This window comes from Artemia franciscana, chromosome 19, assembly GCF_032884065.1.
Source record: "Artemia franciscana chromosome 19, ASM3288406v1, whole genome shotgun sequence".
NCBI lineage: Eukaryota > Metazoa > Arthropoda > Branchiopoda > Anostraca > Artemiidae > Artemia > Artemia franciscana.
This window is the reverse complement of record NC_088881.1, coordinates 31972656-31998122: the sequence shown is the minus strand read 5'-3', so window position 1 is coordinate 31998122 and position 25467 is coordinate 31972656. Positions and strand designations below refer to the sequence as shown.

Here is a 25467-nt window from a genome sequence, read left to right as displayed (position 1 = left end):
TTATAGAATCCAATCATTAAATATCTTTCTCCTATAATTTACATTTTTATAATAAACCTATGTGTCTGTCTATTAAATAAAAAACAAGTTTTTTTTTTAACTGAAAGTAAGGAGCAACATTAAAACTTCAAACTAACAGAAACTATTCCTTACATGAAAAGGGCTGTCCACTCTTTGATGCCAAGCTCTTTACGCTAATTTTTTTTATTGGTTTAAAAGGTAGAGTTGTGAAAAAGAGTCAAACTTTTGAAAAGGCTACTTGAACTTTTAATTTTATTTTCGAACGTTTTTATTAGTAATAAATGTACGTAACTTACGAATTAACTTCGTAAGGAACTTCTATATTCGTATATTTTTATTATGTATATGAGGACATCCTCCTCGTCAATCCTTGGTTCTTGACGCTAAAGTTTGAATTTTGTTCCAAGTCTTTAAGAATGACTCCTGAATCACAAAGGTCGTTTAAATAGAATCCATAGCTCTTTTGAAGGAACTAAAAATACTTTAGCGTAAAGAGAGAGGTATTGAGGAGGGGACAAACCCCCTTATATACGTATTAATTTCTATTCGGTTTAAGTTTTAATGTTGCTCCTTACTTTCAGTTAAAGAAAAAACTATGCTGAACAAAATGGCTATCTAAAATTTTGATCCCTTGACTTTAGGACGAAAATGAGTGTGGGAGGGGGCTTAGTTGCTCTCCGATTTTTTGTTACTTAAAAAGGGCTCTAGAACTTTTAATTTTCCTTAGAATGAGCCCTCTTGCGACATTCTAGGGTCATTTGCTCTGCATTTAGCATTATTTAGATAACTGCTGTCGGGGGTGATTTTCATAACATTTTATTCAAGGCTTTCGGTAATTCATTTAAAATAAATGAAATACGTCACGGTTTAACAAGCTGGGGAGCTAACGACTTTGTCACTACCGGTTTAAATTAACGATCATAAAGCTAGAAGATATAACAGTTTTTTTTAATTAATCATTGTCTTGTTAATCTGATTAACAATTTGTGGACTATTAGCGTTATTTATTTAATATCTAATCATTATAATTATTGGATATTAGCACTCTGGATAAATATGTACATCTGCCAAGATAAATAGAGAGTCAATCTGAACCATGAACTTCTTTCCTGTAGTAATAGATTACCCATCTTTATTTATCTTAATTATTTAGTTATTTAAAGCTATTGGCTATCAGTATTGTAACATTTATTATCTAAGCATCAATTGTTTAGATATTGTCAACAATTAGTAATAATTCAGCACATAATGAATTAGTTTTCATTTCTTAATTTAACTATTAAATTAAATATAAATGACGATTTGATAATCATTAATATTAAATATTTTTGTGTTTATTTAAAATAAGTTAAATAAAAGCACATTTTATTTCTTGTGGTTGGTTCTTTCTAGGTTTCTCCAGTAAAAGATATAGCAGTATTTTCTCCAGTGGGGGGTTAGCAGCTATATATCTATTATTTTAAATTGAGGATCATGCAACTAGAGGCTATAAAATATTTAACTAACATAGCATGGTTTGATAATCATCAGCATTAAATGTTCTGTTTATTTATTTAAAATAAATTAAATGAAGGCACATTTCATTTCACATGATTTTGTTCTTTTAAGGTATCTCCAGTCAAAGATAAGCCAGTGTTTTTCTCTGATGGGGAGTTAACAGCTATGTCTTTAACATTTCAAATCAAAGATGGTGAAGCTAGGGGCTATAAAAGACTTTATGCCTTGACTGTTGTGTCTACTAATCAGAGGAATATTATGGACAATGCAACTATTCTAATTGAGTTACTTGGGACCATACGAAGAAAGTTGGTTAATGCTGCTGATGTGGTAAGTAGCCTACTGATGCTGAAAACGCTTACCATTGCGATTGAAAAGGATTAAAACGCACATGCGTATAGGAGCTCCCATAAACACCAATCTTGGCCCAAATAGGGCCGAAATTCCTTAGATCCATAAGATGAACATTAATAGATGCTGTAGATGTAGTAAGTAGGCTACTGATGCTGAAAACGCTTATTATTGCGATTGAAAAGGATTAAAACGCACATGCGTATAGGAGTCCCCATAAACACCAATTTTGACCAAAATAGGGCCGAAATTCCTTAGATCCATAAGATGAAAACTGATTGATGCTGCTGATGTGGTAAGTAGGCTACTGATGCTGAAAACGCTTATTATTGCGATTGAAAAGGATTAAAACGCACATGCGTATAGGAGTCCCCATAAACACCAATTTTGACCAAAATAGGGCCGAAATTCCTTAGATCCATAAGATGAAAACTGATTGATGCTGCTGATGTGGTAAGTAGGTTTCTGATGCTGAAAACGCTTTCCATTGCAATTGAAAAGGATTAAAACGCACATGCGTATAGGAGTCCCCATAAACACCAATTTTGACCAAAATAGGGCCGAAATTCCTTAGATCCATAAGATGAAAACTGATTGATGCTGCTGATGTGGTAAGTAGGTTTCTGATGCTGAAAACGCTTTCCATTGCAATTGAAAAGGATTAAACGCACATGCGTATAGGAGCTCCCATAAACACCAATCTTGGACCAAATAGGGCCGAAATTTCTTAGATCCATAAGATGAACATTAATAGATGCTGTAGATGTAGTAAGTAGGCTACTGATGCTGAAAACGCTTATTATTGCGATTGAAAAGGATTAAAACGCACATGCGTATAGGAGTCCCCATAAACACCAATTTTGACCAAAATAGGGCCGAAATTCCTTAGATCCATAAGATGAAAATTGATTGATGCTGTAGATGTAGTAAGTAGGCTACTGATGCTGAAAACGCTTATTATTGCGATTGAAAAGGATTAAAACGCACATGCGTATAGGAGTCCCCATAAACACCAATTTTGACCAAAATAGGGCCGAAATTCCTTAGATCCATAAGATGAAAACTGATTGATGCTGCTGATGTGGTAAGTAGGCTTCTGATGCTGAAAACGCTTTCCATTGCAATTGAATAGGATTAAAACACACGTACAGATATGAGCTCCCATAAACACCAATTTTGGTCTGAATAGGGCTGAAATTATTTAGAATCATAAGAAGAAAGTTGACTAATGCTGCGGATGTTGTAAGTACTGATTCTAAATACGTTTACTAGTACAATTGAATACAATTAACGCAATTTTGGCCCAAAAATGGCCAAATGTTGGCCAAACAGAGCCGAAAAAGATGTTTATGTGGCCCTCCAGTCTCAGGGGCTATGCTGGTGCACAAAATTGGTTGCAAAAAAGACCTTAGGGAATTTAAGATAGATTGGTAAAATTTGGTGGATAAGATTTATTAATGAAATAAATAATCATCAGATTAATTAAACTACCTCAGCAGATAGCAAGTAGAATAAAATTACTTGTTATAAATAAATAATAAAGGAATAATTAACATAAATCTGCAAATAAACAACTATTTCATTCCGTATTCGAGGCTTTTCATTTCCTTATCTAATATATTTTATTTCGGAATGAAATCAAACACGATGTGGAAGATATACACTTAACACGTTTTGATTTTGAACTTGTGGGCCAAGTACCACTTGTGAAATTTGCACTTAATCTGTTTTGATTTTGGGCTTCTATGTTATGTTATTAGCATCAGATTCGTTATGAGCTGGCCCCAAATAATATCAGAACTTGAAAAGAAGAAAATATTTATCGTAATTGGTAGTATATTACTTACTTACCTATGTCCCGGACGTCCTCATGGATCGTGTTGGGGCTCTTTTGCACACTGGCAGTTTAGCTGTTGGTAAGATGCATGGTCATCCACTTGCTTTAAAAGCTTCCAAATTGTGTCGTCATCTGTTCCTTGGTCTGCTAGGACGTTTGCTGCCGTCTACTCTACCTCCAAAAACCCATTTTTGGTAGTTGTGACTTCTTCATCTGGTGAACATGACTATGGCACTTAAGTTAGTGCAGTTGCACTTTCTGAAGTATTGCTGCTTCCCGCTCCAGATGTTCTCAAAGTGATTCAAAATTTTTGCTTTTTCTCCAGTTTCAGAGTCCACGTCTCACAGCCTTCTAGAGCAGCAAAAACGACTAAGAAGTCGAGGATTCGTATCCTCATTTGCATTGGTAGATGAGGGTAGATATTTGGTTGCCAATATATTGGTAGATATTGGTTGATTGGTAGATGATTGGTAGATTTACTCTTGAAGAGGGGTAGTAATCTCTTGAAGATAGCAGATCGATTAAGCAACGACGATTGAAAAGTCGAGGATTTGTAGCCTCATTTGCATTGGTAGATGTCTACTCTTGAAGAGGGGTAGTAACCTTTTGAAGATTTCAGTTCGATTAAGCTTAAACGATTAAGAAGTCGAGGATTCGTAGCCTCATTTGCTTTGGTAGATGTTTACTCTTGAAGAGGGGTAGTAACCTCTTGAAATTTGCAGTTCCTAGAGCAAGTCTTCTTTTTTATGCCGTTTGTGCAACTATTGTCTGAATTTAGTAGGCTCTCAATTGGAATACGAACTGGGTATACGGGTTTTCTGGATATACGGGTATACGAACTGGCGACTGACTCAATAACATCGCCGCTAACTATAAAATGAAAGGGAAAATGTTGGGGAAGCTCATTGTACCAATGACTTTCGTCTTGCCGAAGCTATTTACTGTGGATTCTAGCTTGGAAGCTTGGGCCTATAAACTAGGTACAGTTTTAGCTAGCTTATCGAGATCTTCAGCATAAGCTAGGGTGTCTGTGGTGGCTCTGCAAATGTTCCAGCCTACTTTGTTTTCTAGTGGGGGTAAAGTGATGTGCAAAAACAGCTTGAATAGCTGGGGAGAAACTGTGCAATCCTGAAGCACACCCAAAGTCGTTACAAATTATTCTGTCTGGCCCTTTCGGGATCTGAACGTTGCTGCGGTAGATGTCATATATATGTTGATGATGCTGCTTAAGTTTTCGGGCACACTCGTAGTTGACCAGAATATGCCGCAGTTCGGCTGCCCTCTCTAAAACCCTCTGTAAAAACCTAGTATCTCTGTAAAAATATAGTTTTGAGTTAAGCATCGACACATCGAAATTTTGAGACGAAGAGTCCAATGGCACCGTCAGGATTTTTTCCAATGTGCAATGATTTCTGAGATGCGGCGTAGCATTTATAGGAGCAAAAACAGATTCTATTGGTTCCCCGCAGCCTAACCCTTCAACGAATATCTAAAATTACAAAACTAAGTCTACCAGAAAATGAAGTGGCAAAGACAGGAAGAAAACGTCAAGATCCAACAAAAAAATGGATTGGGGAGGACAGGGTGAAAACGCCAATGTCCAACGTTACTTCCAACTGAAAATGGAGTGGAAAAGAGAGGAAGAAAGTGGTAATGTTTAACGTTACGTCTGACAGAACGGGGTGGTAAAACAAGAAGAAAACTCTCGCGTCCAACTTCTAACGGTAAAAAGAAATGGCAAAGACATGAAGAAAACGGCAATGTATAATACAAAATTGAAATGGCAAGGACAGGGTCAAAATGCCAACATCCAACGTGACTTCCAACAGAAAATGGATTGGTGAAGATAGGAAGAAAACACCCTTTGAATCAGAATGATTTATTTCAAAACAGCTTAGGTAGTCTTTAAAAAAAAAAAAACAAAAAAACAAATTGCAAACTAAATGGCGTATTTTATACAATCCTTGCCCAAGGGTATTTTATTAAAGGTACTAGTGAAAAAAAAAGCATGAATGAACTGTGAAACTGGTCAGTCCTGCAAGGCACTGGAATTATTTTGTTCTTCACCCTGGTTTTAATGACTGAGTTGGTAGCAAGGAACAGAATATGCTGGTAGTGTGGACTAGTTTGAAGAAATCGCCCGAAACGCATTATCAAGAGTAAACGGGGATCTCTTTCCCCGTTTCTTTGCTGTTGCGTAATCTTTATGACTGCTTAAAAAAGGAAATAAAACTTACAATTTCCATCCGAACTTGCCGTTTCCCAGTGTTCTAGGACTGTTTTTCCGATTCTGTCAATTTTTGAAGAAAAAAAACAACAACAACAAAACCATAAGAATATCTGTAATTCTCCTCCTTGAAACAAAAATTCAATTTTTGAAAAAATTCATATTTTTGTAGAAGGGAACTTGAAATCTCAACAGTAGGAGTCTCTAATCTTTACAGACTCAAGAGTAGATTTATATTTAAAAAGTTTTTCTCCAAAGATAATGTTAACTGTTCTATAGGATTTATGTAGGAGATACTTTTTTTAATTGTAGGAGATACTTTCTTTTTCGTTATGATTGCTCTTGTTTTATTCAATACTTACATATCTCTAATCCTGAGTATTCTTTATTTTCTTTTAAGAGGTGTTAATTTCAAGGTTTTTTATTTTTTTTAACAACGCTTTCAGTGTCTTTCAACCATGTTCAGTACAAAATACAATAATAAAAAATACAGATAAAAGTTCACAGGACATTATAAAAAAGCACTTAACTTGTTTTTCCTGTGAACTCTTATCTGCATTTTTATTGCTTTACTCTGCACTGAAGAGGGTCAAGCCGAGGTTTCGACGAAATTTGTACAGTTTTCCTTCTATTTTTCACTGGTTGTTATTATCCTCGTTTTCTCTTCTTTACGATTTTTTAGTTTTGTTCTAATTTTGATTTTACCCAATTCTCGGTCTTTTCGGTAAATCGGGCCTACAATACATATCAAAGAAGACTAACTGTCAGAATATAACCATAGATAGGTTTTATGAATGAAAGACTACTCTTCGTGAAGACAGTGTATCTTCGGAGAACAGAATCTCCATGAGAACAATACGAAATTTCGACAAGGTTGTGGAAGAATAGCAAAAATAATTGTTTAGTAGGTTGGCGGTTCTAAAACAATATCTGTTTTATGGTTCTGACTTTAGTGTCATGACTGAACAGGTTTGGCTAAAACTGAGTCTACAAAATTACTGTTTATCACAACTTGTTAACTATGCATAACAAATGTCTGCACTTGCTAACAACAAGCTTTCTAAATAAAAACTAGGTATGGTTTTAAAACGAACTCCCTTCTAAGATTTCAGAAAAGATTGAAGTCACTTCCCTCTCTAAAAAGTAAACAAGAATATGCTGCGCTGCACGATAGATTCTAAAACAAAGATCTTATTTTTTCCCGAATTTCTTTTTTTTGTCAAAAATTTTTGCGCCCAAGCAAAATATACGAAGTTGAAATTATTCCAAACCGAACGCACGTCTTATGTTTAATTTGATACATTCATATTTTTGTTTTGGTTTCTAGGTATTTTTGCGACAGTCGGTTGATAATCCAAAACTTTCAACGTCTGGTAAGATGTTAGGCTCACACTATTCTTCGTCTTCTACAATTTCAACTACTGATTGTCACCGTTTGTCCAAGGGTCTCTGCGATGTCCTTGAAGATGATAACATATTTGAAAAGTAAGGATATGTACACACCGCTATATACATTTTTGTTGGGGGGGGGGCTAAGGAAGTCATAGGAATAAAGAAGTCATATTTGTTAAAATATGATTACATTTTTTTACTTTATATGCCTTTTGATTTCCTGATAAGGAGCTATTATCTGCCTTCCCCGGGATTGTCCATGGTATGACAATCCTGCTTAATTTAGGGGGGAGGGGAAAATTTGAAAATGTGTCATAATCTAGATATTTAAGTGTAAAAAAAGCCTAGAGCTCCCATGAGGGTACCATCAGATGATCTTAAAGAAGCACTTTAACCCTTAGACTGCAGTCTAAGAGGAAGGCCAATATATTCGGACTTGTTGTGCAACAGTGATGTTAAGGGGGTGCCAGCTCCCCTCTAAGTGTAAAATTTTTTTAAGTGTAGAACTTTTAGATGAAATCCATCTCCCAGGAAAAATTGAAAATTGACGGCTACAAAAATGTATCTTTTTCAAGTTAAATGGCTTTACCCAAAGAACAGTTTAATGATTTCGTTTCACAGAACTAAAATTAGTTTCCTTGGTACAAAGGCTCCCAAGCATGTATTTTTATGTTTGTTAAATCTATTTTTGAGACTTTTGTATCATTACACATGGCAAAACAGCGAAGAAATGAGTAAAAATACTTTAGAGACAAAAAACGAGGTTAATATTTTGTCAGGGAAAATAATGAAGAAGTGAAGCAGATATTTTGGCAAAGGTCTCCGCTAAGTCGTCCTCAGTGCGAAAGAACAAGACAAAATTTTTTACGAATTGTTGAGCGAAGTACTGCTGGTTCAATTTACCTGCCACTAATATAATAGAAAAACCCCTTCATTATCGCTAAATAAGGGGGGAAGTGGATGACAAACTTGACCTTAGACCGTGAATTGACCTTAGTGTCTGCGGTCTCGATTTGACCAGATATGTTGTGATTATGGTCTGATTATGGTCCGCCATAAGATTCAAAGAGATTGGAAAAAGGCCTGGAGCCCGAAATAGAGAGATATATTTTTTTTATATTTATTTATATTATATATATATATATATATATATATATATATATATATATATATATATATATATATATATATATATATATATATATATATATATTATATTTTTATATTTTTTAATATATGCTCATTTAGTCAAGTGACGTGGGAAAAACAAGAAAAAATAAAATAAAATCATGAATCAGCTACATTTATATTATGTAATAGTTAGCCGCCGGTATGAGTAGTAGACTACTCAATTGACATGTAAACCATGAAGGGGAGATACACCCGTAAACCCATGAAGGGGAGATGGGTGTCGTATGGTTCGTACTGATTCGTACCAACGAATCAGTATCATGAAAAAAAAAAGCAAATTTCAACGGTAAAAAAATGAACATAACCTCAAACCTTCTGGAGGGCTATTGTCCTGTTCGCAGTTCATGTACACTGGGTTTTGCTGTGCCTATCCGATCTTTAGCGTGTAGTTCTTGTCAGGGTTGCATCTAGGGTTTTGACTTTGGAGGGGGATGTAAAGAATGTGCTGACTAAATTATTCTCTGTGCCGACAAATGTGGACACATAACCTAAATTAAACTAAAACCATAAGCTAAATTCCGAGGTGTTGGTGCTGCTTGGAACTTCGGGAGAGTCTCCGCCTCTCCCCTCCCCTTAACTGCGGCACTGATTCTGGTTGTATGTTTACATGTTTTTCTTTACTGTCAGCAATACGTTCTGTTTTCAAATATTAATTCAGGTTATTTTGTTGCTTATTGTTATTGTTATTGTTATGTTTATTTTTCTGTTTATTCTTATTTTTATTTAGTTTATTTTGATTTTATTTTATTTTCAAACATGGTCTACGTGAAACGCAATAATGTGTAAAATATAATACTTAAAAATAATATGATAATAATAGTAAAATTTTATAAAATAAGATATAATTAAGATTTAATACCAATAATGGCATGATTTAGGAAGTTACAAGTTTTGGATGTGGGCCCACTAAATGATTACCAGGCTTTCTGGTAATTATAATGCTTTCTGGTAATAATAAGCTAATCAAAAAATTAATTACTCTTTAAAATAGATTGCAAATTGGAAAAATATATGTTTTTTTCAAGAAGCTTTGAATACAAGTGAAAATGAGTGGACTCAAAATGGATTGGATTTTAAATAAAAATAATTGTGTTTTCTTAACGCGTGTTCCTCAATTCATTGACTTTTTTCATTTATGCATTTACAACTTAAATCAATTTTATATCTATGCTAATTTATTAAAATTTATTATTCTTATGCTTATAAAAATATTTATTATTTTCGACTTTTTAGTCACAATCACCCCATTTTACTATCAGGATTTTTTTTTTTTTTTTTTTTTATGCAAAAGTTTTTAAAATAGTGGGCTAAAGTTTTAAAGTTTCCAAACTTTAAAGTTTTAAAAAAAGTTCAGTTTTAAAGGTCGAGTGTTAAAAGTTTTGGATTGTGGGACAACTTAATGATTACCAGACTGCCGTGTTCACATACTACTATCTTGTCTCTTTCAGTGTTTTAAAATCGTTTTAGATCAAAACAGTTCTCTGCATGTTTTTTTTTCAATAAAAATGCTACTAACCTGGTGTCAGAATAAAGGAGGGGGAGAATGGCAGCTACCATTTTTAGATATGTGGGGTAGTGTGTGCGGTACTCCACAAATGTTTATTAAACGATTAAGTGATAAAATTATTTTTGTTAGTAGGGGAACTACAGTTTAGAGATCAAAGGTAATAAATTTCAGGGTAATTTATTTATTATCTAATTTACTTATATTTTATTAAATGTGTCTTTCGTTATTACTAGTTATTCATGACACAATTGTTTTTCTTGCCGTTTCAAGTTTATTAATTTCTTGATTTTTTTTGTATTTTTTCTCAATATTATTGATTTAAAGGTTATGTTGCCCTACACTTTTAAGTCGTAAAATAACAGCTAGCATTCTATTATTAATACCTAAACAAGACTAAACAAGACTTGGTAGCCTCCATATTCATCATGAGCCCTACTCCCTGCCTAGTACCCCATCTTTTTTGCGTGAGTAATTAAATTCTGTATTATATAATTTTATGTTTCCTGCCCTGTGGTTACGAGTTTCTGAAATTTGTAATAAGTCCAAATCGCAGTGTCTAAATTTCGTCGGTCAAATTGTCAACACGATAGTTGTTTTTTCATGTGTTTTAATTGTCGGAGTCTACTTTCAACACATTTTGTGTCTTCATTGAAAACTATTTGTCATTATAATAATAATTTTGTTTGTAATTAATTAGGTTAATTTAAATACCCTCTTTCAAAGTAAGCTATGATGCTCGGATCATCTAACACTTTGCTCCGGCAAAGTTTTGCGTAAATTTTGACACGGGCGGTGTAGAGGAATTAAGAACTATGTCGTTTTTTTTTGTGATCGTCTATTTGTTTCAAGAAAGCTCAGATAGTAATCGGAATCTTTTTTGGCTGTTGCATATCATCCTTTTACATGGACATAGACACAGTCTGCCTTGCGAGTTTTTATTACAAGTTGGAATAATCTCTCGAATCCTTCATCGCCTTTCAGTATATGTCATATTGTATTTGTATTTCTTCATATACTTAGTCGAAATACATTGTATTCCTTTCATATACCTAGATTCACTTTTTGCTTCGTTAACGCCTGAAAGACCACCCACGCTCAGAAATAATAGGTGTATTTGATAAGAGGAAAAGAAACAAAATTAATCTAAAGATCATTTACTACTACCACTACTAACACCTCACTACAGCACCAAGCCGCCTGAGGCCAAGACAGCTACGCACACTCCGGTATCCCAATCTGTTCAAAACCTCCCCCTATACCCTCACAGGAAGCTTCTATTTCCCTTAAATCTCATGACATCCTCCCACCCCAACGGTGGATGACCTGCTTTTCGTTTAGCCCAATACGGTTGGTCCTTAAATCTCTCTTTACTATAAAATTTCGAAATATAGTGATTTTTGTTTTACATGAGTGGATAAAGATTTTTCATTTAGTATATAACATACCTTTAAAAATAGCTACGTTTAAAAATCATGGCCTAAAAAAATTTCCAGTGAAAATTTTTTAGCCGCTTTCCAGTACAAGTAAAAATCTTTTTGGATATGAAATTATTATTCTTAGCCCTAATAACATAGCATAATAAATTTCGGAATTTACTGATGTGTGTTTTACCTAAGGAATGCCGTGAATTTTACTATAGGGAGATAAAGCGGATTTCTAGGAAAGGCCTTTATCCTTTACTCCGCCTATACCTGAGTCAAGTATTATTTATCCCATGCATAAATAATAAAATAAATCTCAGATTTTGGGACAGGAGCTTAGACTGACGGATTTTAAACAGATCTGTCGAGCAAAAAAAGAGAAAAAATTTTGAAGCTCAAAAATTGTAACTCAAATATGCATTTAAAATCAGCAAATCCCCGGTTTTCCCCAACATTGTTCTTGCCAAAAGATAAAATAGGAAAAATGATTTAACATATCAAAATAATAAATACTAAGTATTAAGAACACAGTTGTTAAACACAAGACCACGGGAGGAGTCAGCTCTCTGGCCTTCTCTTGGGTAAGCTTAAAAAAACGTGTGCTAGATATTTGGTTAACATTTATTGTACTTTTACTCTGTTTCGGGTTAGGTGACTACTAAGGACTAAATTTTCGCGCTAGGATTGATTTTTGTACGCTTTTGACATTCGTAATGAATAATTATATATCAGTAGGGAGGAGGAAATCCTGATTAATTCAAGATTTTTGTAATAGGCTACTCCTGGTGATTTTTGCATGAAACACTATTTTTTTTGCGTAATTTAAAATCGTGTGTCTTTGAATATATACACTGTAGTAACTCATACACTATGTATATTTATAGATAATATATATATATATATATATATATATATATATATATATATATATATATATATATATATATATATATATATATATATATATATATATCTTCTATATATATAAAAATAAGTTGTCTGTGTGTGGATCTGTGTGTGGATCAGGTGACGTCATGTTTGTCCGCATATGACGTCTGAATTATTTCACACTAATACAAAAGAAGAAAAAAACTAAAAAAGGTAAAAACTACAAAAAAAACTAAAAAGAAAAAAAAAACTAAAAAAAACTAAAAAAAGGTAAAAATCTAATAACTAAAAAAAAACTGAAAAAAATAAAAAAAGGCAAAAACTACAAAAAAAATAAAAACTAATAAAAAAACTAAAAAAGCTAAAAAAGCTAAAAAACTAAAAAAACTAAAAAAAACTAAAAAAAGGTAAAAAACTAAAAAAAACTAAAAACTAAAAAAGAAAAAAACTAAAAAAAAGGAAAAAACTGAAAAATAAAAGAGAAAAAGAAAACTAAAAAAATATGAATAAATATATATAAAAATAAGTTGTTTGTGGGTTATGTCTGTCTGTCTGTCTGTCGAGTGACGTCGTGTTTGTCCGCATATGACGTCTGAACTATTTCACACTAATACAAAAGAAGAAAAAAAACTAAAAAAGGTAAAAAACTACAAAAAAAAACTAAAAAGAAAAAAAACTAAAAAAGCTAAAAAACTAAAAAAAACTAAAAAAAGGTAAAAAACTAAAAACAAAAAAAAAACTAAAAAAACTAAAAACTAATAAAAAAACTAAAAAAGCTAAAAAACTAAAAAAACTAAAAAAACTAAAAAAAGGTAAAAAACAAAAAAAACTAAAAACTAAAAAAGAAAAAACTAAAAAAAGGAAAAAACTGAAAAATAAGAGAAAAAGAAAACTAAAAAAATATTAATAAATATAAAAAATATAAATATAAATATAATATAAATTAGCAATCAACAAAGCACCGAGACACAAATGACGACCGGGACACAGGGAGTATAAATGACGACCAGGACATAAGTAAAAAAAAAAAACTAAAAAAACTAAAAAAATGGTAAAAACAACAAAAAAAATAAAAACTAATAAAAAAACTAAAAAATCTAAAAATCTAAATAAACTAAAAAAGAAAAAAAAGAAAAAAGGAAAAAAATAAAGGAGAAAAACAAAACTAAAAAACGAATGTATATACAGACCGGGACACCGGGATACAAATGACGACCGGGATACAGGGAATATAAATGACGACCGGGACACAGGGACACAACTACAATGGGGACGCCGGGGGGCACAGGGGGATATAAATGACGACCGGGACACCGGGACACAAGGAATATAAATGACGCCCGGGACACTCAGAGAGAAATCACAGACTGGAACACCGGGACACAAATGACGACCGGGACACAGGGAATATAAATGACGACCGGGACACAGGGACATAACTACAAAGGGGACGCCGGGGTGCACAGGGGGATATATAAATGACGATGGCGACTCAGGGAATGGTCGATTAGCAATCACCATCAACAAAGCTCAAGGGCAATCATTAGAATCATGAGGTATAGATCTGAATACGGATTGTTTTCCCATGGACCATTATATGTTGCATGTTCAAGAGTCGGTAAACCTGACAATCTATTTATATGCACAGACAATGGGACAGCAAAGAATGTTGTATATTCGCAAGTTTTACGTAGTTAAAAACATATATATATATATATATATATATATATATATATATATATATATATATATATATATATATATATATATATATATATATATATATATATATATATATACTAGCTGTTGGGGTGGCGCTTCGCGCCACCCCAACACCTAGTTGGTGGGGGCGCTTCGCGCCCCCCCCCCCCCCCCCAAGCCCCCCCGCGCGCGTAAGTCGTTACGCGCCATAATAGTTACGCGCCATTGTAGTTGTGTCCCTATGTCCCACCTGTGAATATAGATAGATATATATATATATGGTTTTAACTACGTAAAACTTGCGAATATACAACATTCTTTGCTGTCCCATTGTCTTTGCATATAAATAGATTGTCAGGTTTACCGACTCTTGAACATGCAACATATAATGGTCCATGGGAAAACAATCTGTATTCAGATCTATACCTCATGATTCTAATGATTGCCCTTGAGCTTTGTTGATGGTGATTGCTAATCGACCATTCCCTGTCCCGGTGTCCCGGTCGTCATTTACATCCCCCTGTTTCCCCCGGTGTCCCCGTTGTAGTTGTGTCCCTGTGTCCCGGTCGTCATTTATATTCCCTGTGTCCCGGGTCCCGGTCGTCATTTGTATCCCGGTGTCCCGGTCTGTATATACATTCGTTTTTTAGTTTTGTTTTTCTCCTTTATTTTTTTCCTTTTTTTTTCTTTTTTAGCTTATTTAGATTTTTAGATTTTTTAGTTTTTTTATTAGTTTTTAGTTTTTTTTTCTTTTTAGTTTTTTTGTCCCGGTCGTCATTTATATCCCCCTGTTTCCCCCGGTGTCCCCGTTGTAGTTGTGTCCCTGTGTCCCGGTCGTCATTTATATTCCCTGTGTCCCGGTCGTCATTTGTATCCCGGTGTACCGGTCTGTATATACATTCGTTTTTTAGTTTTGTTTTTCTCCTTTATTTTTTTCCTTTTTTTTTCTTTTTTAGTTTATTTATATTTTTAGATTTTTTAGTTTTTTTATTAGTTTTTAGTTTTTTTTTCTTTTTAGTTTTTTTGTAGTTTTTACCTTCTTTTTAGTTTTGTTAATTTTTTTTTTTACTTGTGTCTTGGTCGTCATTTATACTCCCTGTGTCCCGGTGCTTTGTTGATTGCTAATCGAACATTCCTTTTGTCCTGGTCGCTTTCTCTTTGAGTGTCGTCATTTATTTTTTTCTTTTTTAGTTCTTTTAGTTTTTACCTTTTTTAGTTTTTTTTAGTTTTTAGTTTTTTTAGTTTTTTACCTTTTTTTAGTTTTTTTAGTTTTTTTAGTTTTTTAGCTTTTTTATTTTTTTTATTAGTTTTTAGTTTTTTTGTAGTTTTTGCCTTTTTTTTAGTTTTTTTAGTTTTTTAGCTTTTTTATTAGTTTTTAGTTTTTTTTGTAGTTTTTGCCTTTTTTTAGTTTTTTTAGTTTTTTAGCTTTTTTATTTTTTTTATTAGTTTTTAGTTTTTTTTGTAGTTTTTGCCTTTTTTTTCTCTTTGAGTGTCGTCATTTATTAGTTTTTTCCTTTTTTTTTTAGTTTTTTATTGGTTTTTACCTTTATTTTAGCTTATTTTTCAGTTTTTTCCTTTTTTTTAGTTTTTTTTTATTTTTTATTTTTTTTAGTTTTTTACCTTTTTTTAGTTTTTTTAGTTTTTTTAGTTTTTTAGCTTTTTTACTTTTTTTATTAGTTTTTAGTTTTTTTTTGTAGTTTTTGCCTTTTTTTAGTTTTTTCAGTTTTTTTTTTAGTTTTTTTTTGTAGTTTTTGCCTTTTTTTAGTTTTTTTAGTTTTTTAGCTTTTTTATTTTTTTTATTAGTTTTTAGTTTTTTTTGTAGTTTTTGCCTTTTTTAGTTTTTTCAGTTTTGACGTCACCTGATCCAGTTTTTTCAGGTGACGTCACCTGACACATCCACACATCCACAGACAGACAACTTATTTTTATATATATAGATATATATATATATATATATATATATATATATATCTATATTCACAGGTGGGACATAGGGACACAACTACAATGGCGCGTAACTAATATGGCGCGTAACGACTTACGCGCGCGGGGGGGCTTGGGGGGGGCGCGAAGCGCCCCCACCAACTAGGTGTTGGGGTGGCGCGAAGCGCCACCCCAACAGCTAGTATATATATATATATACATTATAGATGCACTATATATCTGAATAAAAGCCACTATAGGTGTTAAAGTTGTCAAAATAGTATATCTGCAATATTTCGGAAAGGGCTTTAGAGGGGTGAGGGAATTTAGTGGAAACTTTTTGAGCGTTTTAATAGTATCTCTCAAGTATTTTGTTACAGCGAGAAAAGTGGAATATTTTGGAAACAATAAAACTTGAGAATAGCTTAAGAACCAACTGACATAGGAGAAGGTAGATTAAAGAATAGACAGGACCTGCTTAATTTGAGGGATAAAAGTAAAAAGAAAAAAAAACTGTGACATAACGCTTTTCTTATTGCCCCGCTGATTGTAACTGTGTCCCACTTTTTTAAGGTAGTATGCCCAATTTTCCTTAAATTTTTCCTACGTAATAACGATTTTAGTAATAATTGACAGACCTTGCTTAATTTGAGTGAAATTATTATTATTTCGTATAATTTGAGAGACATTGTTATTTGAGGGGATACAAGTTTTTAAAAAATCGGCTAAATAATATTTTTTCCTGCATTTCAGGCCACTTAGCCTCACGGGGGGGGGGTGTGTGTAGAATTTTGTTGTTACATAAGGGAGTATGTTTCACGGGTGGTGTATAGAATATATTATGCTATATATACAAATTTTCTGTGAGATATAAGTTTTAAAAAAACACTGTCACGTGACGCCTTTTGAATCACCCCTCCTCCCTTTGCAGAATACCAGATGGGTTACAGCTTCTGATATTCAGCTATTCGCATAAATCATTTATTTGTATTTATTTGTGCATATATATTTTAGGTTACATACGCAGTTTTCATACCTGTTGGATATTTGTCTGGTCAAACCAACATTATCCTGTGACAAGTCAAGTCTGTTCCATAAAGATGACATAGACCAGGTTAAACAACTTGTTGATCAACTGGGACTTCAAGCCTTTAATAAACTTCTGTTTTTTATTTTAAAATCTGCTGGACCCAAGAAAAGAATCCTTTTCGATAATGAAAACCAAATTTTCCTACGTTGGCCGGTATGGACGTTATTTTTTTGTTTTTTCTAGATCATAATCTTTTTTTGAGGGGGGATAGTAGTCTTAGCCAAAAAAGGATGGAATAATAGAACGATTATAACACCTTCACGAAAAGACCTTCGACATTCGTTACCTGAAGAACCACGATTTAAACCACTTATTTACCATTAAAAGCATTTTTTAGTTCTTAGGTGAAAACATAGATAAAATGTGAAAATTACGGTGTAATACCGATTTCGAGGGGCAATACTAAAAATAATTTTGAGTGGTAATGCCGAGTTTTGCTAGATTCGACCATTCTTCAACTTTCGACAACAGTCGGTAATTTTTTTGGCTTGGACTTGGGAATCGAAGAGTTTTCTTTTTGCCATTTCTTTCATGATTTCACGATGTTAAAAAAAGGTAAATATATAGTAAAAATTATAAAACAAAATGCAAGTTCAGAACTGGAGGTCTAAATGAATAAATAAAACTGCAATACAAAATATAGTTACACTTAGTGTACAATAACCAAAACTTAAAGAACCAAACCATCGGTATCTAAAAGAAATTGACAAAAATCAACAACTCAGTTTTTGATATAAAAAACTTCCATATGCTGGTATACAGTTTTTGGTAGCAGCGAGCGCCGAATTTAAAAACAAAAAACGTGAGTAAAAAAGGAGAAAAAAGTAAGCTAAAATGCACGGCACCAAACAGCTGAGGGTGCAGCTTATTTGTTGATGGTGTACTTATCTTCGGAAACAAGGATGAAAGGCATTTTCAAGTTGAAGTAATTAGTTTTGCTTGTTTGTTTTCACGGCTTGACATGGCAACACTGATGAAAACGTGATGCTGCTCTGAAAACTTCATAATTTAGGTATTTTCGAAGACTATTCTGCCTTTCCATGACAAACAAATAACAGTCAAAATAGGTATAAATCTTTTTATTAGACCGTAAAAAAAAACATAAGAAAAACTTTGAATATATTGATCACTTATACAAAGACTGTCATCAGCAGATAAAGTGACTGTCACTATAGTCATCGAAATATTCCGATTTTGTTGTCAATTTCTGTTACTGTAGTAAAAGGATTTATCCCTCTTTGAATTTAATAATTTCAAAACAACTGAAAGGAAAACTTGAGAAAAAACGAGGGTTTCAGGTATGAATAGACCGAAGAGGCGTCGAGAAGGTCTTTTTTATGTTAATGTACATGGTACTTAAGGGAAACATGTGTATAGGCCAATGGCTTAGAAATCTAAAACCCACTACTGAAAGATCGGTATAAAGACTGGACTGAACTTTGAAAAAAAATTCAAGTTTGGTCAGTTAGACTGCTGTATCTGGTAGGCATAAATTGGACGCAGTTAGGATGTCAATTAGTCGATTAGACTGGTGTAGCTGGAAGGTATAAAATTGATGCAGTTAGGAGATCAATTAGACTATATATCTTGTAGGTATAAAATGGACGCAGTTAGGAGGTCAATTAGTCAATTAGACTGATGAGGTATAAAATGGATGCAGTTAGGAGGTAAATTAGTTCCTCCCAGGACAGTAACTTGAGCTATATATCCATGTGGTTTGGCAATTTCGGTATTTGCTACAAGTCATTCTCCTACAGAAGGAGGGGATTAATACAGATAAGAATTGGAAATACTCTACCGTGACCTACTTGGGCTTTGAGTTTATTCCTTAAATATTTATTGTCCTAGGACAACAGTAGAGGGACTTGAAAACTTCATTTTTCATCTATTTTGACCCTACATCTATTTTTAATGACATCGGATGAATTCATTAACGGTAAAACTTTCATTTTATTCTGGATCTCTTATTTTAGTCAGGGTTCTTTATTTATTTATTTTTAACTATTCTATATCCGCGCAAAATAAATCCGAAGGAAAACAAATTATTTGCACTAATTTCACTTATTACTTACACTAATTATAAAAAATAAAATACATCCACTTATGGTTTTAATCCCAGTTACGAAGAATCTCTTCCAATGACCCCGCTCATCAAATAATCGTGTCAACTATAGAAAAATTATTCTTCTTAAAGATTTGCTAAATTTTCCAAATTCACGACAATTTGCCAACCAAGTCCTCTGTCAATTTAATAACTTAAGCTTGATTTACCAACCAAGCAAAGCTCAATAAATGTGAAATGTCCAAGTAATTTCAATGTGAAGAAAAATATTTAAAGAATTTGCGATTGAATAGGGTGACACTATCCAGCAACTAGTTTATACGATTTTATTGTAAATTTGTTGACCAGTTGGTATTAAGGCCTATTTTACAATGAGATGGGCCTAATTTGAGCCCTCATATTTTCCACTGAATTTTCTTATTGGCTGAAAACTCTACAAAAAATTCTGATTGGCTCAAATTAGCGATAGCTAATTTGAGCTATTGGTAAAATCATGGTATGAATGGGCCCGTAGACATTTGCTAAATTTGTCAAACTGAATTTGCCGAAAATTTGCCTACTTTATTCTCCGTCGCAATAGTAACTCTTACTTGGCTTAACGAGAGGAGGGGAGGCCGGGACCGACCTAGAGCTATTTTTTCTGGTTTGGGCCATTTTTATCCCTCTATTTTTTTACATTAGTTGTTTTTTTTTCGTTTCAAAATGCTCCAAGTTCTTTTTTCTGCAACAGTTTTGTATAAATTCGAAAATTGGAAAAAGACAAAAAAAAAGCCAAATCAAATGAAAATGTGTAACCGATTTTAGAAAAACTAATACTAATTTATGATTTTCTTTCTTTTGAAGTCCACAGTTCTTTTCTTTTTCTTTGTTTTTTATTACATACTTCTTCATTCAGTTCTACATTTTCATTTTTTATGGCAATTGGTATCTACTAAGTGACATATAGCGATCGCAAATTCTGTCGGTCTGTCTGTCCCGGTTTTGCTAGGTTAGGCACTTCCAGATAAGCTAGGACGATAAAATTTGGCAGGTGTATCAGGGATCAGACCAGATTAAATTAGAAATTGTCTTTTCTCAAATTTGACCATCGTGGGGGAAATGGGGGACGGTTAAGTCGGAAAAATTAGAAAAATGAGGTATTTTTAACTTACGAATGGGTGATCAGATCTTAATGAACTTTGATATTTAGAAGGATATCGTGTCTCAGAGCTCTTACTTTAAATCCCGACCGGATCTGGTGACATTGGGGGAAGTTGGGGGTGGGACCTAAAATCTTGGAAAACGCTTAGAGTGGAGGGATCGGGATGTAACTTGGTGGGAAAAATAAGCAGAAGTCCTAGATACGTGATTGGCATAGCCTTAAAGGATCCGCTCTATTTGAAGGAGTCGATAGGGGGGGGGGGAGAGGGATAATTCTGAAAAATTACAAAAAATGAGGTATTTTTAACTTACGGAGGAATTATCGGATCTTAATGAAATTCATATTTAGATGGACCTCGTAACTCAAATCTCTTGTTTTAAATTCCGACTGGATCCAGTGTCATTTGGGGGAGTTGAGGGGGGGGGACCGGAAATCTTGGAAAACACTTAAAGCGGAGAGATCAGGATGAAACTTGGAGGGAAGAATAAAAACAAGTCCGAGATACGTGACTGACATAACTGAAATGGATCTGCTCTCTTTTTGTGGAGTTGGGGGTGGGGAGTAATTTGGAAAAAAAGAACAAATGAGGTATTTGTAACTTACGGACGGGTGATCAGGTCTTAATGAAATTTGATATTTAGAAGGATCTTGTGCTTTAGAGCTCTTACTCTAAATACTGACCAGATCCGGTGACATTAGGGGGAGTTGGAGGGGGACATCGGAATTCTTAGAAAACGTCAAAATTGAGGTATCTTTATCTTACGAATGGGTGATTGGATCTTAAAGAAATTTGATATATAGAAGAGTATTATGTCTCAGGTGCTCGATTTTCAATTTTGATCGGATCCGGGGACAGAGGGAGTTGGACGGGGGAAACAGAAATCATGGAAACCGGAAATCTTGGAAAACATTTAGAGTGGAGAGATCGGGCTGAAACTTGATGGTAGAATAAGCATAAGTTATAGATACGTGACTGACATAAGAGCTCATACCATATAAACTCTTGGCTCTTGGCTTTTCTGGCCTCGTCACAAGTGCCATATGAGCTCTTAGCTCTTGTTCTTTGTACTGACGATCATAAAATAAAATATCCCTTGTTGTTTTGTTGTGTTTTTTGTTGTTGTCCTGTTCTCTAGTTTTTTCTGACATTTTATTTTCACTAATACAAAGCTTATTTTAGAAAAAAAGGAGTATAGTTAACATATTATATTAATAAAACGATTCGTGGTAGAAAGCTGTAAGTTAAAAGTTACTCGTCCTAATAGCAACTGAAATTCTAAAAGATGAAATTTTGTAAGAATATACAAATTTGAAAGGGTCAACTTTCCATAGTGACTCGAATTAATTAAGATTCTATTAAGTTTAAAGTTACCGGTAAAAATTATAAGACTTAGAAAAATTTATCTAATTTTTGACAAGGATCAAAATACCGCCAAAATAGGGAGGAAGAAAATTACACCATCAAGTTTGGCACATAATGGAATTGTTCTTTCGATGGGATACTTTTTAGTTTCCTTAGCATCCTCCCTTCTGAAAATGGCACAGAAAAATAACATGTGGGACTATGCCTTAGCGCTGCCATTAGTAAAAAGCTTTTAGGTATGACCATCAACTGCTCTAGCAGCATTCGAACTTGTACGTCGACATGCGACATAGCAGTGAATTTTGCCGTTTTATTTGATTCTCTGTCGATACGACTGGCCTTTGATTCTTTTAAATGTCGATATCTTGACGTTTTTTGACGACAAAAATAAACTGTCCGTTGGTTTCCTTGTTGACATAGAAATTATAAATTCAAGTGACGAATTCAAAATGCAAGGTGAATTGATGACTTTTTTTGTGCTTTGTCTTTGTTCAATAATGGTAAGGTTTTAGAGTCAATTAATTACCTAAATAAGAGGTGACAGCTGATTAACATTGCCGTCTTTTGACGACAGAAATAAAAGGTCTGTTGTTTTCCATGTCGACATTGAAGTTCTAAATTCAACCAGCAAATTCAAAATAGAAGGTGAATTGATGACATTTTTTTTATGATGGTTTGTTTATGTCCAAGAATGATAAGGGAAATTAGCGTAAATTAATTCACTGAATAAGAGCTGACGGCTGATTAATTTAGTATTAAAGAAGTAAGTAATCGGATTAACGATGCTTCTTGACTGCTAAGGCTCCTGCTTCTGCCCTACAGCGTGTTACCACAGCCGAGTTTGATCTCCGGGTCCCGTAATGACTTTATTAGCTTTATTAGTATCATATTTGAAATTACCACAAACTAGCCGTTCGTTTTGCTAATCCGGGCCGACATCGAAAAGCATAAATAAGAAGCCAAAGAGTACAACGTCGACATGATGTTCGATAGTCTCTCGACCTTGCAATGCTGGAATCAAGCGTGAGTTAAAGTGCCAAAAAGAAGAGACGCGTCACAGCTACCTATTGAAAAAAACAATTTTTGTTATTTTTCAGGATAGGGGCTGTAAATATCTAGTTAAGGGTTTTAAACGATGACGGTTCCATTTTGTATTGATTTGATTTTATTAAAAATTTTTAAATCAAATTTTCGCCATTGTTAAAGGGTTCAAGTGCTTTTTTGAATTTCTCAAAAATTTATTTCTGTGAAAAGTATTGTTCTCTTAAATTTTTGTAATAGTTACTGTTTCCTAAATAGGGTCATTTGAGATTTATTTTATCTAGACAGATTCTTTGAAAATGTGTGTTTTTGTATCGGTTAATATGCGCCGTGGTTTTCTATTTACGAGTTGCAGCTGGTAATGCACAGAACTTGAAAAAAATGACAGAAAAAACAAACAAGAAGAAAAATTATCCAGGTATGAAGGGAGCAGTCCTTACCTTTTTTCAATTATCTACGGCTAAATATTTTTTTTTTTTGGTCAATTATAAGAGTCATTGCCTTGATAGCCACCTCCACATAAGGAAACATGTTAAGAAAACAATTCTTACGTCATAACAGATAGAATAATCATAGTTAACATATTTTGCATGCAGCCCCGCTATATTTACCCCCCCCCACCCTGATGTGCAAATATATATCCAATTTGTACATTTCCTATCTGCTTCTCAGTTGTTTCAACCCGTATAACTGTAAATTAAATCAACTGTGACGAAACAAGAACCGGTTTTTAACAAGAAGCGGTGGCTGAATGCTTTCAAGTTAAATTATTTGGTCTGTATGTTTATACATTGGAGGGGGGGTGTAGTATAGTGAGGCTGCATGCAAAATGTATTAACCATGATTATTCTGCATATTATGAAGTAAGAACTGTTTTTTTAACATGTTTCCTTATTTGGATTTAACGATCTAGGCAATTATCAATTATATCATTAGATTTGTTCTTTCGTTTTCTCTTTTACCATCTTGTACTATTTTTTTGTTGTCAAAAGTTGTGACTTTCAATTTCAGGAATTACTGGTCAATAAATTGTTGGGTCAAAAATTTGGTCAGTTAAGTAAAAATTACTGTGAAACATCCAGCATTCTCTTAACCACGAAAGGTCTAAAAGAAAGGATGTCAACAATAAAAATTGACGGTAATTTCAATCTTTTTTTTAGCAGCTTGTTTATTTCTAAATCTAAATAATTTATATTTATTATTTATATTATTATAAATTATAATAATAATTTATTATAATAACCATTGATTACTCTATTCAAAAATGTGCATAGTTTATAACTAGTAGCAGAGCATGTTCGATGTCAGGCATACAAACATATACTCTCTTCAGAGGATCGGGAAGCTACTGAAAGACTGTTTGTATAATGGAGAAGAGTTGTTGTGTACCCGTTGGGTAAAGCTGAAAAGTTCTCTCTAATTAGTAATTGGCAGGGAGCTACTTACTTTAACACTTGTATAAAGATTATTAGTGATATTTATGTCATTATGTTGATGATCAGATTAGCAGTGAAATAGGAAAGTTGTATAATATCATGCATAACTTTGTACCCTCTGTAAATCTAAGGCCGTGTGAACTTGATTCCCAAAACATGTTTCTTTATTATTTACATTTATATTGTACATTTTTATTGCCCTGTTATTACTTTTTATAATGGATTATGTTTATGTGAAGGTCAAATTCTTTCGATGTGATATATCTATATATATATAAAAACATAGGGTCCGTCTGTCCGTTATGCATCTTTATCGTTACACTGTCTGTCTGTCACTAAGTATGACTTCAATATATAAAAAAAAATAACTAAAATACTTAAACGAATTAAAAAGAAACTAAAAAAAGAAAAAAAAAAGAAAAAAAACTAAAAAAGAAAACAAATAAAATATTACGTCAAAAAATAAAAAAAATAAAAAAACTGTAATCTATCTATATATATATATAAATAAGTTGTCTGTGTGTGTGTGTGTGTGTCTGTCGAGTGACGTCATGTTTGTGTGTCGACTGACGTCATGTTTTCGACTGACGAAATTACAGACCGGGACATCGGGACACAAATGACGACCGGGACACCGGCACATAGGGAATATAAATGACGACCGGGACACTCAAAGAGAAAGCGACCGGGACGCAAGGAATGTTCGATTAGCAATCACCATCAACAAAGCACCGGGACACAAATGACGACCGAGACACAGGGAGTATAAATGACGACCAGGACATAAGTAAAAAAAAAACTAAAAAAAAGGTAAAAACTACAAAAAAACCAAAAAGAAAAAAAAACTAATAAAAGAATTAAAAAAAAACTAAAAAAACTAAAAAAGAAAAAAAAATAAAAAAAGGAAAAAAAATGAAAAATAAAGGAGAAAGTAAAACTAAAAAAAAAAAAATAAAAAAACTAAAAAGAAAAAGGAAAAAACTAAAAAAAAAAAAAAAAGTAAAAACCAAAAAAAAACTAAAAAGAAAAAAGGGGAAAAATACAAAAATTTATTTCATCATATACCATTTCAAAAACGAATGTATATACAGACCGGGACACCGGGATACAAATGACGACCGGGACACAGGGAATATAAATGACGACCGGGACACAGGGAATGTTCGATTAGCAATCACCATCAACAAAGCTCAAGGGCAATCATTAGAATCATGAGGTATAACTAAAAAAACTAAAAAAAAAAAATAAAAAACTAAAACCTAAAAAAAGACCAATTCAAAAACGAATGTATATACAGACCGGGACACAAATGACGACCGGGACACAAAGAATATAAATGACGCCCGGGAAGCTCAAAGAGAAATCACAGACTGGGACA

The 25467-nt window shown here is 33.3% G+C and overlaps 1 protein-coding gene across 1 annotated transcript in view; it reads left to right on the top strand.

Moving 5' to 3' along the window:
- The window catches only part of LOC136039567 (folliculin-like), a 50494-nt gene that overhangs the window by 12427 nt on the left and 12600 nt on the right, over positions 1–25467 (top strand). The window contains exons 4-7 of the mRNA XM_065723408.1: positions 1630–1848; positions 7261–7418; positions 16971–17199; positions 23665–23791. Of these exons, the coding sequence (XP_065579480.1) occupies positions 1630–1848; positions 7261–7418; positions 16971–17199; positions 23665–23791 (733 nt within the window). The remainder of the gene's footprint in view (positions 1–1629; positions 1849–7260; positions 7419–16970; positions 17200–23664; positions 23792–25467) is intronic.